Genomic DNA, 17,533 nt, shown 5'->3' with positions numbered 1-17,533 from the left:
ATCCCTCCCTCTCTCTACAGTCCCCCAGGTGAGAATAGGACTTCCATCCCTCCCTCTCTCTACAGTCCCCCAGGTGAGAATAGGACTTCCATCCCTCTCTCTCTACAGTCCCCCAGGTGAGAATAGGACTTCCATCCCTCTCTCTCTCTACGGTCCCCGGATTGAAGTCAGCCCTTAGGCTCATAGTAAAGACTGGAACGGATTGAATTCAGCCCTTAGGCTCATAGTAAAGACTGGAACAGATTGAATTCAGCCCTTAGGCTCATAGTAAAGACTGGAACAGATTGAATTCAGCCCTTAGGCTCATAGTAAAGACTGGAACGGATTGAATTCAGCCCTTAGGCTCATAGTAAAGACTGGAACAGATTGAATTCAGCCCTTAGGCTCATAGTAAAGACTGGAACAGATTGAATTCAGCCCTTAGGATCATAGTAAAGACTGGAACGGATTGAATTCAGCCCTTAGGCTCATAGTAATGACTGGAACAGATTGAATTCAGCCCTTAGGCTCATAGTAAAGACTGGAACAGATTGAATTCAGCCCTTAGGCTCATAGTAAAGACTGGAACGGATTGAATTCAGCCCTTAGGCTCATAGTAAAGACTGGAACAGATTGAATTCAGCACTTTGAGTCCATTCCTTACTATGAACCTGTCTTCCACTCATCAGTCTCCCCTGACAGGAAGATACCTCTATGTACTGTAGTGCTTACCATCTCCCACTCTGCACAGATGTAGGGTCCGGGGCGGAGGATCACCAGGAGGCCAGTCTGATTGGCCAGATCCAGGAAGTTCTCCAGGTCTCGATCCCCAGTGAAGTTGTAAACACCCCGCTTTTCCTCATGGAAGTTCCAGGGAACATAACTGACAGGAAGGAGAAGAGTACTGGTGACATCACTGACAGGAAGGAGAAGAGTACTGGTGACATAACTGACAGGAAGGAGAAGAGTACTGGTGACATAACTGACAGGAAGGAGAAGAGTACTGGTGACATAACTGACAGGAAGGAGAAGAGTACTGGTGACATCACTGACAGGAAGGAGAAGAGTACTGGTGACATCACTGACAGGAAGGAGAAGAGTACTGGTGACATAACTGACAGGAAGGAGAAGAGTACTGGTGACATAACTGACAGGAAGGAGAAGAGTACTGGTGACATAACTGACAGGAAGGAGAAGAGTACTGGTGACATAACTGACAGGAAGGAGAAGAGTACTGGTGACATAACTGACAGGAAGGAGAAGAGTACTGGTGACATCACTGACAGGAAGGAGAAGAGTACTGGTGACATCACTGACAGGAAGGAGAAGAGTACTGGTGACATAACTGACAGGAAGGAGAAGAGTACTGGTGACATAACTGACAGGAAGGAGAAGAGTACTGGTGACATCACTGACAGGAAGGAGAAGAGTACTGGTGACATGACTGACAGGAAGGAGAAGAGTACTGGTGACATAACTGACAGGAAGGAGAAGAGTACTGGTGACATCACTGACAGGAAGGAGAAGAGTACTGGTGACATAACTGACAGGAAGGAGAAGAGTACTGGTGACATCACTGACAGGAAGGAGAAGAGTACTGGTGACATCACTGACAGGAAGGAGAAGAGTACTGATGACTACTGACAGGAAGGAGAAGAGTACTGGTGACATCACTGACAGGAAGGAGAAGAGTACTGGTGACATAACTGACAGGAAGGAGAAGAGTACTGATGACATCACTGACAGGAAGGAGAAGAGTACTGGTGACATCACTGACAGGAAGGAGAAGAGTACTGATGACTACTGACAGGAAGGAGAAGAGTACTGGTGACATCACTGACAGGAAGGAGAAGAGTACTGGTGACATAACTGACAGGAAGGAGAAGAGTACTGGTGACATCACTGACAGGAAGGAGAAGAGTACTGGTGACATAACTGACAGGAAGGAGAAGAGTACTGGTGACATCACTGACAGGAAGGAGAAGAGTACTGGTGACATAACTGACAGGAAGGAGAAGAGTACTGGTGACATCACTGACAGGAAGGAGAAGAGTACTGGTGACATCACTGACAGGAAGGAGAAGAGTACTGGTGACATAACTGACAGGAAGGAGAAGAGTACTGGTGACATCACTGACAGGAAGGAGAAGAGTACTGGTGACATCACTGACAGGAAGGAGAAGAGTACTGGTGACATAACTGACAGGAAGGAGAAGAGTACTGGTGACATCACTGACAGGAAGGAGAAGAGTACTGGTGACATAACTGACAGGAAGGAGGAGAGTACTGGTGACTACTGACAGGAAGGAGAAGAGTACTGGTGACATAACTGACAGGAAGGAGAAGAGTACTGATGACATAACTGACAGGAAGGAGAAGAGTACTGGTGACATCACTGACAGGAAGGAGAAGAGTACTGGTGACATAACTGACAGGAAGGAGAAGAGTACTGGTGACATCACTGACAGGAAGGAGAAGAGTACTGGTGACATCACTGACAGGAAGGAGAAGAGTACTGATGACTACTGACAGGAAGGAGAAGAGTACTGGTGACATCACTGACAGGAAGGAGAAGAGTACTGGTGACATAACTGACAGGAAGGAGAAGAGTACTGATGACATCACTGACAGGAAGGAGAAGAGTACTGGTGACATCACTGACAGGAAGGAGAAGAGTACTGATGACTACTGACAGGAAGGAGAAGAGTACTGGTGACATCACTGACAGGAAGGAGAAGAGTACTGGTGACATAACTGACAGGAAGGAGAAGAGTATTGGTGACATCACTGACAGGAAGGAGAAGAGTACTGGTGACATAACTGACAGGAAGGAGAAGAGTACTGGTGACATCACTGACAGGAAGGAGAAGAGTACTGGTGACATAACTGACAGGAAGGAGAAGAGTACTGGTGACATCACTGACAGGAAGGAGAAGAGTACTGGTGACATCACTGACAGGAAGGAGAAGAGTACTGGTGACATAACTGACAGGAAGGAGAAGAGTACTGGTGACATCACTGACAGGAAGGAGAAGAGTACTGGTGACATCACTGACAGGAAGGAGAAGAGTACTGGTGACATAACTGACAGGAAGGAGAAGAGTACTGGTGACATCACTGACAGGAAGGAGAAGAGTACTGGTGACATAACTGACAGGAAGGAGGAGAGTACTGGTGACTACTGACAGGAAGGAGAAGAGTACTGGTGACATCGCTGACAGGAAGGAGAAGAGTACTGGTGACTACTTACAGGAAGGAGAAGAGTACTGGTGACATAACTGACAGGAAGGAGAAGAGTACTGGTGACATAACTGACAGGAAGGAGAAGAGTACTGGTGACATCACTGACAGGAAGGAGAAGAGTACTGGTGACATCACTGACAGGAAGGAGAAGAGTACTGGTGACATCATTGACAGAAAGGAGAAGAGTACTGGTGACATCACTGACAGGAAGGAGAAGAGTACTGGTGACAACTGACAGGAAGGAGAAGAGTACTGGTGACATAACTGACAGGAAGGAGAAGAGTACTGGTGACATCACTGACAGGAAGGAGAAGAGTACTGGTGACAACTGACAGGAAGGAGAAGAGTCTGTCTATAGAAAGGTCCCACAGTTGACAGTGCATATCAGAGCAAAAGCCAAGCCATGAGGTCGAAGGAATTGTCAGTAGAGCTCAGAGACAGGATTGTGTCGAGGTACAGATCTGGGGAAGGCTACCAAAACATTTCTGCAGCATTGAAGCTTCCCAAGAACACAGTGGCCTCCATCATTCTCCAATGGAAGAGGTTTGGAACCACCAAGACTCTTCCTAGAGCTGGCCGCCCGGCCAAACTGAGCAATCGGGAGAGAAGGGTTTTGGTCAGGGAGGTGAACAAGAACCTGATGGTCACTCTGACAGAACTCCAGAGTTCCTCTGTGGAGATGGGAGAACCTTCCAGAAGGACAACCATCTCTGCAGCTCTCCACCAATCAGGTCTTTATGATAGAGTGACCAGATGGAAGCCACTCCTCAGTAAAAAGCACATGACAGCCCGCTTGGAGTTTGCCAAAAGGCACCTAAAGGACTCTCAGACCATGAGAATCATGGGATACAGGTACAACCCTACTGCTGTTGTACTGGGGAATCTTCAGGAGATACATTTAATTATATAATAATAATCTCTCCCCATTATGTCTCCTGTTGAACTTACATCTGTACAGCGTTGAGTCCAGCCATGTACATCTTGAGCAGTCTGTCTTTCCAGTAGTAGTGAGGGATGCGGGAGTAGTGGATACTGCCGGAGACGTACTGGAAAGGCTTCCCATCTTTCTCGAAACAGTTGTTCTTGTAGTCTATGGAGAAGGAAGGGGCCCCGGAAACCTGACAACAGACAGGAGTCATACCGTGAGCTTACAGTATATGAACAATATGCTCTTATCAAGGTCTAGAACTGGCTCTGGCATAGATCATTTCAAGGTATATTTGATATGAGTAATAGTGTATGGAGAGCTGTGAGAAAGCCAGGACCTCTGTCAGACAGCTGTTCGGCCTGCAGGCCTACTGTTGTTATGGATTTATCATGACAGTAATATATTCTGATCAAAGCCTGGGTTGCCAGGTAGTTCCTACTGTTGTTATGGATTTATCATGACAGTAATATATTCCTATCAAAGCCTGGGTTGCCAGGTAGTTCCTACTGTTGTTATGGATTTATCATGACAGTAATATATTCCTATCAAAGCCTGGGTTGCCAGGTAGTTCCTACTGTTGTTATGGATTTATCATGACAGTAATATATTCCTATCAAAGCCTGGGTTGCCAGGTAGTTCCTACTGTTGTTATGGATTTATCATGACAGTAATATATTCCTATCAAAGCCTGGGTTGCCAGGTAGTTCCTACTGTTGTTATGGATTTATCATGACAGTAATATATTCCTATCAAAGCGTGGGTTGCCAGGTAGTTCCTACTGTTGTTATGGATTTATCATGACAGTAATATATTCCTATCAAAGCCTGGGTTGCCAGGTAGTTCCTACTGTTGTTATGGATTTATCATGACAGTAATATATTCCTATCAAAGCCTGGGTTGCCAGGTAGTTCCTACTGTTGTTATGGATTTATCATGACAGTAATATCTTCCTATCAAAGCCTGGGTTGCCAGGTAGTTCCTACTGTTGTTATGGATTTATCATGACAGTAATATATTCCTATCAAAGCCTGGGTTGCCAGGTAGTTCCTACTGTTGTTATGGATTTATCATGACAGTAATATATTCCTATCAAAGCGTGGGTTGCCAGGTAGTTCCTACTGTTGTTATGGATTTATCATGACAGTAATATATTCCTATCAAAGCCTGGGTTGCCAGGTAGTTCCTACTGTTGTTATGGATTTATCATGACAGTAATATATTCCTATCAAAGCCTGGGTTGCCAGGTAGTTCCTACTGTTGTTATGGATTTATCATGACAGTAATATATTCCTATCAAAGCCTGGGTTGCCAGGTAGTTCCTACTGTTGTTATGGATTTATCATGACAGTAATATATTCCTATCAAAGCCTGGGTTGCCAGGTAGTTCCTACTGTTGTTATGGATTTATCACGACAGTAATATATTCCTATCAAAGCCTGGTGCCAGGTAGTTCCTACTGTTGTTATGGATTTATCATGACAGTAATATATTCCTATCAAAGCCTGGGTTGCCAGGTAGTTCCTACTGTTGTTATGGATTTATCATGACAGTAATATATTCCTATCAAAGCCTGGGTTGCCAGGTAGTTCCTACTGTTGTTATGGATTTATCATGACAGTAATATATTCCTATCAAAGCCTGGGTTGCCAGGTAGTTCCTACTGTTGTTATGGATTTATCATGACAGTAATATATTCCTATCAAAGCCTGGGTTGCCAGGTAGTTCCTACTGTTGTTATGGATTTATCATGACAGTAATATATTCCTATCAAAGCGTGGGTTGCCAGGTAGTTCCTTTTGGACCTCGTAACCTTTTTTCCTTCTTTTTTCCCAGAAAGGTAGACCTATCTTTTGTACCATCAGTACCATCAGATTCCAAATGAAGTCTCATATTGAATCATTTGCAAACAGGAACAGTTTAGTTGCAAAGAAGACACGGATTTGGTATTGGAGAAATATGATGAACACCTTTCCCCCAGACGAGCCTCAATGCCATACAACACTCCTTCCGTGGCCTCCAACTGCTCTTAAACGCAAGTAAAACTAAATGCCTGCTCTTCAACCAATCGCAGCCCCACCTGCTCGCCCGTCCAGCATCACTACTCTGGACGGCTCTGACTTAGAATACGTGGACAACTACAAATACATGGGTGTCTGGTTAGACTGTAAACTCTCCTTTCAGACTCACATTAAGCATCTCCAATCCAAAATTAAATCTAGAATCAGCTTCCTACCTCGCAACAAAGACTCCTTCACTCATGCTGCTAAACATGCCCTCGTAGAACTGACTATCCTACCGATCCTCGATCGGCGATGTCATTTACAAAATAGCCTCCAACACTCTACTCAGCAAATTGGATGCAGTCTATCACAGTGCCATCCGTTTTGTCACCAAAGCACCATATACCACCCACCACTGCAAACTGTATGCTCTCGTTGGCTGGCCCTCGCTACATATTCATCGCCAAACCCACTGGCTCCAGGTCATCGATAAGTCTTTGCTAGGTAAAGCTCCGCCTTATCTCAGTTCACTGGTCACGATGGCAACACCCACCCGTAGCACGCGCTCCAGCAGGTGTATCTCACTGGTCATCCCCAAAGCCAACACCCCCTTTGGCCACCTTTCCTTCCAGTTCTCTGCTGCCAATGACTGGAACGAATTGCAAAAATCAACTTAAGTTGGACACTTATCTCCCTCACTAACTTTAAGCATCAGCTGTCAGAGCAGCTCACTGATCGCTGCACCTGTACATAGCCCATCTGTAAATAGCCCATAGCCCATCCAACTACCTACCTCATCCCCTTATTGTTTTTATTTACTCTTTTGCACACCAGTATTTCTACTTGCACATCATCATCTGCCCATCTATCGCTCCAGTGTTAATTTACTAAATTGTAATTCCTTCACTACTACTGCCTATTATTGCCTTACCTCCTCATGCCATTTACACAGTATATAGACTTCTCTGTTGTGTTATTGATTCTGTTTTGTTTTACTCCATGTGTAACTCTGTGTTGTTGTATGTGTCTAATTGCTTTGCTTTATCTTGGCCAGGTCGCAGTTGTAAATGAGAACTTGTTCTCAACTAGCCTACCTGGTGAAATAAAAATTTACAAAAATGAATTCACAATAATGTGAATATATAGTTTCTGGTTTGTGTGAAATGGTTAAGAATAATAGAAAAACCAGTCTGCACATCACCAAGGTGAATTGGTTTAGTCTTGACTCTTGGTTGACAGTGTTGGGGAAGATGGGTAATGTAGTCTTGACTCCTGGTTGACAGTGTTGGGGGATGGGTAATGTAGTCTTGACTCTTGGTTGACAGTGTTGGGGAAGATGGGTAATGTAGTCTTGACTCCTGGTTGACAGTGTTGGGGGATGGGTAATGTAGTCTTGACTCTTGGTTGACAGTGTTGGGGGGATGGGTAATGTAGTCTTGACTCCTGGTTGACAGTGTTGGGGGATGGGTAATGTAGTCTTGACTCTTGGTTGACAGTGTTGGGGGATGGGTAATGTAGTCTTGACTCTTGGTTGACAGTGTTGGGGATGGGTAATGTAGTCTTGACTCTTGGTTGACAGTGTTGGGGGATGGGTAATGTAGTCTTGACTCTTGGTTGACAGTGTTGGGGGATGGGTAATGTAGTCTTGACTCCTGGTTGACGGTGTTGGGGGATGGGTAATGTAGTCTTGACTCTTGGTTGACAGTGTTGGGGTATGGGTAATGTAGTCTTGACTCTTGGTTGACAGTGTTGGGGGATGGGTCATGTAGTCTTGACTCCTGGTTGACAGTGTTGGGGGATGGGTAATGTAGTCTTGACTCTTGGTTGACAGTGTTGGGGGATGGGTAATGTAGTCTTGACTCTTGGTTGACAGTGTTGGGGAAGATGGGTAATGTAGTCTTGACTCTTGGTTGACAGTGTTGGGGGATGGGTAATGTAGTCTTGACTCTTGGTTGACAGTGTTGGGGGATGGGTAATGTAGTCTTGACTCTTGGTTGACAGTGTTGGGGGATGGGTAATGTAGTCTTGACTCTTGGTAGACAGTGTTGGGGGATGGGTAATGTAGTCTTGACTCTTGGTTGACAGTGTTGGGGGATGGGTAATGTAGTCTTGACTCTTGGTTGACAGTGTTGGGGGATGGGTAATGTAGTCTTGCCTCTTGGTTGACAGTGTTGGGGGATGGGTAATGTAGTCTTGACTCTTGGTTGACAGTGTTGGGGGATGGGTAATGTAGTCTTGACTCTTGGTTGACAGTGTTGGGGGATGGGTAATGTAGTCTTGACTCTTGGTTGACAGTGTTGGGGGATGGGTAATGTAGTCTTGACTCTTGGTAGACAGTGTTGGGGGATGGGTAATGTAGTCTTGACTCTTGGTTGACAGTGTTGGGGGATGGGTAATGTATTGATGCTCGAGTGCCAAATCAACACATTTGTTTCCATTTGTCTTTGAGGGGGGGGGGGCTGAAGGGGGGATTCGCACAGGGAGCCTTACTATCTAGAACCACCACTTCTGCGAATATGTAAAATAACGTAGAATTGCATGAAATGTTTATAAAAAGGCTATTTTTCTTCCTCGGACCTGCAGATAAGATGATCGACTCATACCATGTTTTTACTATAAATGAGATCTTTCCAGCCCTACTCCTGTCCACGGTGGTCTGTGAACCCACATCCATCTGGCCCAGAGCGCTGTCGACAACCCTGCATTGCCATGTAATGCTGACAGGACGAAGAACAGCTTCTAAAAGTGCATATTTAAGGCTCGAAGTGATGGTAAATGGTAGGAAGTTTCTCTGTTATCCACTTTGTTTAAATTATTATTATTATTATTATTATTATTATTATTATCATTATTATTATTATTATTATTATGGGTTTAGTGGAGCGTCACTTTTTTTTCTTTCACGCGTTCGAGTGTTTAGTTCAAATATAATTTTCTGAATGGAGGGCTATTCATTTTCATTTCCAAGGTCCGATTTTATCCATGTAACTTTCTACTTGATTATAACAATATCATGTCAATATAATGTATGTATTTACTATATTATACCCTAAAAGAAAATAGACAAGTTGCAAATATGAGTGGCGATAGAGCTGATCCAGTCAACTGGTATAATCACCTGGTAGACAGAGGAAGTAGTATTTAATATGAAATAATAGATACAGAATCAAACTTACCACACTTCTATTCGCGGCTAAAAAGGCAAAGTAGAGTAGAGAGAAAACAGTCTTCGTATCCATTGTTTCCTGTGTGGATTTAAATACAATATAAACGTGCCATTTGCCTGGTTTAGCCTACTTTCTATATCACTTGAAACGTTACACCAGAGAAACAAGCATCGCGAGTCGTCCCCGCTCCCAAAATCACTATCATGTGATGTTCACATTGCTTTGCCTCTCTGCTGGGTCCTAAACACCGCCTTCTCCTGCTCCGGTGGCATACTTTACCACGTTATAAATCCAGCATGCCTACTCACCTGACGATGAAAATATTCATTGAAATTCCGATGGATTAGGATTAATTTTTTATTGTATATAATGAATTACATTTCACAGATATTTTTCATACATTGATTTAACAGTAACCTAAATAATGCCCTACATTGTTATACACTATTTTTAGGCTCTATAGCAGGCTAATAGCATGCCTCTATTGCAGGCCTATAGCATGCCTCTATTGCAGGCCTATAGCATGCCTCTATTGCAGGCCTATAGCATGCCTCTATTGCAGACCTATAGCATGCCTCTATAGCAGGCCTATAGCATGCCTCTATTGCAGGCCTATAGCATGCCTCTATTGCAGGCCTATAGCATGCCTCTATTGCAGGCCTATAGCATGCCTCTATTGCAGGCCTATAGCATGCCTCTATTGCAGACCTATAGCATGCCTCTATAGCAGGCCTATAGCATGCCTCTATTGCAGGCCTATAGCATGCCTCTATTGCAGGCCTATAGCATGCCTCTATAGCAGGTCTATAGCATGCCTCTATTGCAGACCTATAGCATGCCTCTATTGCAGACCTATAGCATGCCTCTATAGCAGGCCTATAGCATGCCTCTATTGCAGACCTATAGCATGCCTCTATTGCAGGCCTATAGCATGCCTCTATTGCAGGCCTATAGCATGCCTCTATTGCAGACCTATAGCATGCCTCTATAGCAGGCCTATAGCATGCCTCTATTGCAGGCCTATAGCATGCCTCTATTGCAGGCCTATAGCATGCCTCTATTGCAGACCTATAGCATGCCTCTATAGCAGGCCTATAGCATGCCTCTATTGCAGGCCTATAGCATGCCTCTATTGCAGGCCTATAGCATGCCTCTATAGCAGGTCTATAGCATGCCTCTATTGCAGACCTATAGCATGCCTCTATTGCAGGCCCATAGCATGCCTCTATAGCAGGCCTATAGCATGCCTCTATAGCAGGCCTATAGCATGCCTCTATAGCAGGCCTATAGCATGCCTCTATTGCAGGCCTATAGCATGCCTCTATTGCAGACCTATAGCATGCCTCTATTGCAGACCTATAGCATGCCTCTATAGCAGGCCTATAGCATGCCTCTATTGCAGGCCTATAGCATGCCTCTATTGCAGGCCTATAGCATGCCTCTATAGCAGGTCTATAGCATGCCTCTATAGCAGGTCTATAGCATGCCTCTATAGCAGGCCTAACTTTACTACATTTGAGAGATTGTAGCTGCTCCTATTCTCCCTAACTCTAACACAGTGACTCGAACTCACATCTGATGCAGTCGCGGCTAACAGGACAGACTCTTGTGTAAAATGAGAATCGGGGTAAAAGGTAACAATCACTATTGTGGTTAACATGGCCTGTGAACAAAGCAGGCTGTTCAGGAACAGTATTATGGCCCGGAGAGACTATGGCACCAGGTCAACATGCTGTTTTGTTCTGGGTTTGTATGCTTTTGGAATGACACTCGTGTGAAAGGACTTTCTGTAGGCTTGAGGAAACACATGTACAAGGCCTGTCTGTTTTCTTTTTGCAGATACGAGGCTTCATCCTGATTGTATTTACATTTTGTGGTCCTTCTGTAGCACAGTTGGTAGAGCATGGCGCTTGTAACGCCAGGGTAGTGGGTTCGATTCCCGGGACCACCCATACGTAGAATGTATGCACATATGACTGTAAGTCGCTTTGGATAAAAGCGTCAGCTAAATGGCATATATTATTATTATTTTATATTATTACAGAATTAGAGAATCGTCGTACCATCTAAACCACTGTGAAATATCTGTTCCAAAACTACACATTTTGTATTTTCAACAGTTTGAAGCTGGTGTACAAAAGACCCCCAAAAATGAAGAACGGGGAGCAATAGAAATATCAAACATAGAACATATCTACCGCTTCTTAGACTTGCTTTCGATGAGAAGGACAGATCTACAACACACATTTCTGTGTGAATTTGGGCGGGGTCGACCCGAAAAGTGACATATTGCAGCTTTTAGACAGAGGTCTCTAGTTTTCATGAAATAACAAGTCAATTGATAGATTTGGTGCCACAGGCAGACCGTTGCCTGCACTGTATGGCATGAATCTCAGAACCACATTGTATCATGGCTAAAGTAAAGGGAGATTTAACATAGGTTCTTACATGGTCCTCAGGCTGGAAATAGCTAAGAAATCATAGAACGGGTGGCATTAAGGAGGGCTCCTCCCAGAAACCCAGGAGACCTGAAGCTCCACCCCTCAGTTACAGGTACAGCTCCTCCCAGAAACCCAGGAGACCTGAAGCTCCACCCCTCAGTTACAGGTACAGCTCCTCCCAGAAACCAAGGAGACCTGAAGCTCCACCCCTCAGTTACAGGTACAGCTCCTCCCAGAAACCCAGGAGACCTGAAGCTCCACCCCTCAGTTACAGGTACAGCTCCTCCCAGAAACCCAGGAGACCTGAAGCTCCACCCCTCAGTTACAGGTACAGCTCCTCCCAGAAACCCAGGAGACCTGAAGCTCCACCCCTCAGTTACAGGTACAGCTCCTCCCAGAAACCCAGGAGACCTGAAGCTCCACCCCGCAGTTACAGGTACAGCTCCTCCCAGAAACCCAGGAGACCTGAAGCTCCACCCCTCAGTTACAGGTACAGCTCATCACCTGTGAAACCCAGAAGACCTGAAGCTCCACCCCTCAGTTACAGGTACAGCTCATCACCTGTGAAACCCAGAAGACCTGAAGCTCCACCCCTCAGTTACAGGTACAGCTCATCACCTGTGAAACCCAGAAGACCTGAAGCTCCACCCCTTAGTTACAGGTACAGCTCCTCCCAGAAACCCAGGAGACCTGAAGCTCCACCCCTCAGTTACAGGTACAGCTCCTCCCAGAAACCCAGGAGACCTGAAGCTCCACCCCTCAGTTACAGGTACAGCTCCTCCCAGAAACCAAGGAGACCTGAAGCTCCACCCCTCAGTTACAGGTACAGCTCCTCCCAGAAACCCAGGAGACCTGAAGCTCCACCCCTCAGTTACAGGTACAGCTCCTCCCAGAAACCCAGGAGACCTGAAGCTCCACCCCTCAGTTACAGGTACAGCTCCTCCCAGAAACCCAGGAGACCTGAAGCTCCACCCCTCAGTTACAGGTACAGCTCCTCCCAGAAACCCAGGAGACCTGAAGCTCCACCCCGCAGTTACAGGTACAGCTCCTCCCAGAAACCCAGGAGACCTGAAGCTCCACCCCTCAGTTACAGGTACAGCTCATCACCTGTGAAACCCAGAAGACCTGAAGCTCCACCCCTCAGTTACAGGTACAGCTCATCACCTGTGAAACCCAGAAGACCTGAAGCTCCACCCCTCAGTTACAGGTACAGCTCATCACCTGTGAAACCCAGAAGACCTGAAGCTCCACCCCTTAGTTACAGGTACAGCTCCTCCCAGAAACCCAGGAGACCTGAAGCTCCACCCCTCAGTTACAGGTACAGCTCCTCCCAGAAACCCAGGAGACCTGAAGCTCCACCCCTCAGTTACAGGTACAGCTCCTCCCAGAAACCCAGGAGACCTGAAGCTCCACCCCTCAGTTACAGGTACAGCTCCTCCCAGAAACCCAGGAGACCTGAAGCTCCACCCCTCAGTTACAGGTACAGCTCCTCCCAGAAACCCAGGAGACCTGAAGCTCCACCCCTCAGTTACAGGTACAGCTCCTCCCAGAAACCCAGGAGACCTGAAGCTCCACCCCTCAGTTACAGGTACAGCTCCTCCCAGAAACCCAGGAGACCTGAAGCTCCACCCCGCAGTTACAGGTACAGCTCCTCCCAGAAACCCAGGAGACCTGAAGCTCCACCCCTCAGTTACAGGTACAGCTCATCACCTGTGAAACCCAGAAGACCTGAAGCTCCACCCCTCAGTTACAGGTACAGCTCATCACCTGTGAAACCCAGAAGACCTGAAGCTCCACCCCTCAGTTACAGGTACAGCTCATCACCTGTGAAACCCAGAAGACCTGAAGCTCCACCCCTCAGTTACAGGTACAGCTCCTCCCAGAAACCCAGGAGACCTGAAGCTCCACCCCTCAGTTACAGGTACAGCTCATCACCTGTGAAACCCAGAAGACCTGAAGCTCCACCCCTCAGTTACAGGTACAGCTCATCACCTGTGAAACCCAGAAGACCTGAAGCTCCACCCCTCAGTTACAGGTACAGCTCCTCCCAGAAACCCAGGAGACCTGAAGCTCCACCCCTCAGTTACAGGTACAGCTCATCACCTGTGAAACCCAGAAGACCTGAAGCTCCACCTCTCAGTTACAGGTACAGCTCATCACCTGTGAAACCCAGAAGACCTGAAGCTCCACCCCTCAGTTACAGGTACAGCTCCTCCCAGAAACCCAGGAGACCTGAAGCTCCACCCCTCAGTTACAGGTACAGCTCCTCCCAGAAACCCAGGAGACCTGAAGCTCAACCCCTCAGTTACAGGTACAGCTCCTCCCAGAAACCCAGGAGACCTGAAGCTCCACCCCTCAGTTACAGGTACAGCTCCTCCCAGAAACCCAGGAGACCTGAAGCTCCACCCCTCAGTTACAGGTACAGCTCCTCCCAGAAACCCAGGAGACCTGAAGCTCCACCCCTCAGTTACAGGTACAGCTCCTCCCAGAAACCCAGGAGACCTGAAGCTCCACCCCTCAGTTACAGGTACAGCTCCTCCCAGAAACCCAGGAGACCTGAAGCTCCACCCCTCAGTTACAGGTACAGCTCCTCCCAGAAACCCAGGAGACCTGAAGCTCCACCCCTCAGTTACAGGTACAGCTCCTCCCAGAAACCCAGGAGACCTGAAGCTCCACCCCTCAGTTACAGGTACAGCTTCTCCCAGAAACCCAGGAGACCTGAAGCTCCACCCCGCAGTTACAGGTACAGCTCCTCCCAGAAACCCAGGAGACCTGAAGCTCCACCCCTCAGTTACAGGTACAGCTCATCACCTGTGAAACCCAGAAGACCTGAAGCTCCACCCCTCAGTTACAGGTACAGCTCCTCCCAGAAACCCAGGAGACCTGAAGCTCCACCCCTCAGTTACAGGTACAGCTCCTCCCAGAAACCCAGGAGACCTGAAGCTCCACCCCTCAGTTACAGGTACAGCTCCTCCCAGAAACCCAGGAGACCTGAAGCTCCACCCCTAAGTTACAGGTACAGCTCCTCCCAGAAACCCAGGAGACCTGAAGCTCCACCCCTCAGTTACAGGTACAGCTCCTCCCAGAAACCCAGGAGACCTGAAGCTCCACCCCTCAGTTACAGGTACAGCTCCTCCCAGAAACCCAGGAGACCTGAAGCTCCACCCCTCAGTTACAGGTACAGCTCCTCCCAGAAACCCAGGAGACCTGAAGCTCCACCCCTCAGTTACAGGTACAGCTCCTCCCAGAAACCCAGGAGACCTGAAGCTCCACCCCGCAGTTACAGGTACAGCTCCTCCCAGAAACCCAGGAGACCTGAAGCTCCACCCCTCAGTTACAGGTACAGCTCATCACCTGTGAAACCCAGAAGACCTGAAGCTCCACCCCTCAGTTACAGGTACAGCTCATCACCTGTGAAACCCAGAAGACCTGAAGCTCCACCCCTCAGTTACAGGTACAGCTCCTCCCAGAAACCCAGGAGACCTGAAGCTCCACCCCTCAGTTACAGGTACAGCTCATCACCTGTGAAACCCAGAAGACCTGAAGCTCCACCCCTCAGTTACAGGTACAGCTCATCACCTGTGAAACCCAGAAGACCTGAAGCTCCACCCCTCAGTTACAGGTACAGCTCCTCCCAGAAACCCAGGAGACCTGAAGCTCCACCCCTCAGTTACAGGTACAGCTCATCACCTGTGAAACCCAGAAGACCTGAAGCTCCACCCCTCAGTTACAGGTACAGCTCATCACCTGTGAAACCCAGAAGACCTGAAGCTCCACCCCTCAGTTACAGGTACAGCTCCTCCCAGAAACCCAGGAGACCTGAAGCTCCACCCCTCAGTTACAGGTACAGCTCATCACCTGTGAAACCCAGAAGACCTGAAGCTCCACCCCTCAGTTACAGGTACAGCTCATCACCTGTGAAACCCAGAAGACCTGAAGCTCCACCCCTCAGTTACAGGTACAGCTCCTCCCAGAAACCCAGGAGACCTGAAGCTCCACCCCTCAGTTACAGGTACAGCTCATCACCTGTGAAACCCAGAAGACCTGAAGCTCCACCCCTCAGTTACAGGTACAGCTCATCACCTGTGAAACCCAGAAGACCTGAAGCTCCACCCCTCAGTTACAGGTACAGCTCATCACCTGTGATCAGAGATTGAGGGAAAAAAATGATAATACCACAAAATGATATCAATTACTCTCATTCAATCAACTACTGAAGAATACCGGGTCAGGGCGTAGTGATGAAAGCATATAACTGTAAATTGATGAAGTGATTAATGACACTTTCCAGTATAATGAAAGATCAACAGAAACCCTCATACTCCTCCCGTCTGAACGGAGATGGCAGGCACACCATGAAGGTCTCCCTTCACAATTAGGCCTACTACTATCTGTATAATAAACCCATGAGTGTTGAAGACTTAGGGTCGTACAATTCTGGGTTTCCTTCCATAAATTCCCAGTTTCTTTTCTGAAATCCTGGTTGGAGGTTTTCTGGAATAAGGAGATAATACGGATTTCTGGAAAAACCAGGGAATTTATTGAATGTTCCCAGAATTTTGCAACCCGGTGGAGACCGCAGAACAGGGCTGTTCAATGTCGGTCCTGGGGTGCCAAAACACTTTCGATTTCCATCCTCTCCTTCTAATCAGGGACTTTAACCTGGAGACCAGGTGGGACACCGGGGTGGGACACAAAAAAACAGATGTGCTTACCCTCCAGGGTGGGACGTGAACTTCCCCAGAAGAATTACAACTGTATTTTGTCCTATTGATCACTAGATGGCGATGTAACACTGAAGTATGAAGAACTCTCAAGCAGTCAGAGAGCCATCAGTCAAAGACTTTCATGCTGCCACCATACTACGGGTGAATGCAAGCATTTTGTGAGACTGTTCCTCAAAACCTAATGTCTACCTGTCCCCATCACTCCACCCTGGACTTGAACAGCCTTTACAACCAGGTCCACCTCTTCAAGGCAGCAATCCCACCTTTTGCCTTCAGGACCCTGAAGGACGTCACCCTCAACCGTAGCCCCAGCACCTCACACAGGAGCAAGAGAGCAATTGACCACGCCCAGACCAGTGAGACCCCCTCCCGAAGTACCTGCACCGAGAGAACCACCTGTCCGGAGGTATCGTTGGACGGGGCCACAGTGTCTCCCGACCCCTCCTGTCTCAGCCTCCAGTATTTATGCTGCAGTAGTTTATGTGTCGGGGGGCTAGGGTCAGTCTGTTATATCTGGAGTATTTCCCCTGTCTTATCTGGTGTCCTGATTGAATTTAAGTATGCTCTCTCTCATTCTCTCTCTCCTCCTGGAGGACCCTGGGACCATGCCTCAGGACTACCTGGCCTGATGACTCCTTGCTGTCCCCAGTCCACCTGGCTGTGCTGCTGCTCCAATTTCAACTGTCCTGCCTGCGGCTATGGAACCCTGACCTGTTCACCGGACGTGCTACCTGTCCCAGACCTGCTGTTTTCAACTCTCTAGAGACAGCAGGAGCGGCAGAGATACTTTGAATGATCGGCTATGAAAAGCCAACTGACATTTACTCCTGAGGTCATGACCTGTTGCACCCTCGACAACTACTGATTATTGTGATTATTATTATTTGACCATGCTGGTCTCTATGAACATTTGAACATCTTGGCCATGTTCTGTTATAATCTCCACCCGGCACAGCCAGAAGAGGACTGGCCACCCCTCATAGCCTGGTTCCTCTCTAGGTTTCTTCCTAGGTTCTGGCCTTTCTAGGGAGTTTTTCCTAGCCACCGT

The 17,533-nt window shown here is 47.3% G+C and overlaps 2 protein-coding genes across 2 annotated transcripts in view; one reads left to right on the top strand and one right to left on the bottom strand.

Moving 5' to 3' along the window:
* Positions 1-9,508, bottom strand: part of glb1l (galactosidase, beta 1-like) — a 108,338-nt gene extending 98,830 nt beyond the window's left edge. The window contains exons 1-3 of the mRNA XM_052523286.1: positions 9,327-9,508; positions 4,171-4,340; positions 712-862 (exon numbers count right to left, since the gene is read on the bottom strand). Coding sequence (XP_052379246.1) covers positions 712-862; positions 4,171-4,340; positions 9,327-9,389 — 384 coding nt within the window. The 5' untranslated portion in view covers positions 9,390-9,508. The remainder of the gene's footprint in view (positions 1-711; positions 863-4,170; positions 4,341-9,326) is intronic.
* Positions 9,509-10,932: 1,424 nt separating this feature from the next.
* LOC127931044 (proline-rich protein 36-like) lies at positions 10,933-15,790 on the top strand. Its single transcript, XM_052521831.1, has 13 exons — positions 10,933-10,951; positions 11,871-12,248; positions 12,390-12,851; positions 12,993-13,454; positions 13,596-13,679; positions 13,764-13,847; positions 13,932-14,555; positions 14,613-14,720; positions 14,775-15,098; positions 15,183-15,266; positions 15,351-15,434; positions 15,519-15,602; positions 15,687-15,790. The coding sequence occupies exons 1-13, from the start codon at positions 10,933-10,935 to the stop codon at positions 15,788-15,790; spliced, it is 2,901 nt and encodes a 966-aa protein (XP_052377791.1).
* The last annotated feature ends 1,743 nt before the right edge of the window (positions 15,791-17,533 follow it).

Source organism: Oncorhynchus keta, chromosome 7, assembly GCF_023373465.1.
Source record: "Oncorhynchus keta strain PuntledgeMale-10-30-2019 chromosome 7, Oket_V2, whole genome shotgun sequence".
Taxonomy (NCBI): Eukaryota; Metazoa; Chordata; class Actinopteri; order Salmoniformes; family Salmonidae; genus Oncorhynchus; species Oncorhynchus keta.
The sequence above is the reverse complement of the archived record's forward strand: the minus strand, read 5'-3'. Positions and strand labels throughout refer to the sequence as shown.

What these genes read in the sequence shown, in the direction of transcription:
- LOC127931044 (XM_052521831.1), top strand. An exon ending in GCTCCACCCCTCAGTTACAG is followed by an intron (nt 13,455 to 13,595) that starts GTACAGCTCATC and finishes TGTGAAACCCAG; the next exon opens with AAGACCTGAAGCTCCACCCC. An exon ending in GCTCCACCCCTCAGTTACAG is followed by an intron (nt 13,680 to 13,763) that starts GTACAGCTCATC and finishes TGTGAAACCCAG; the next exon opens with AAGACCTGAAGCTCCACCCC.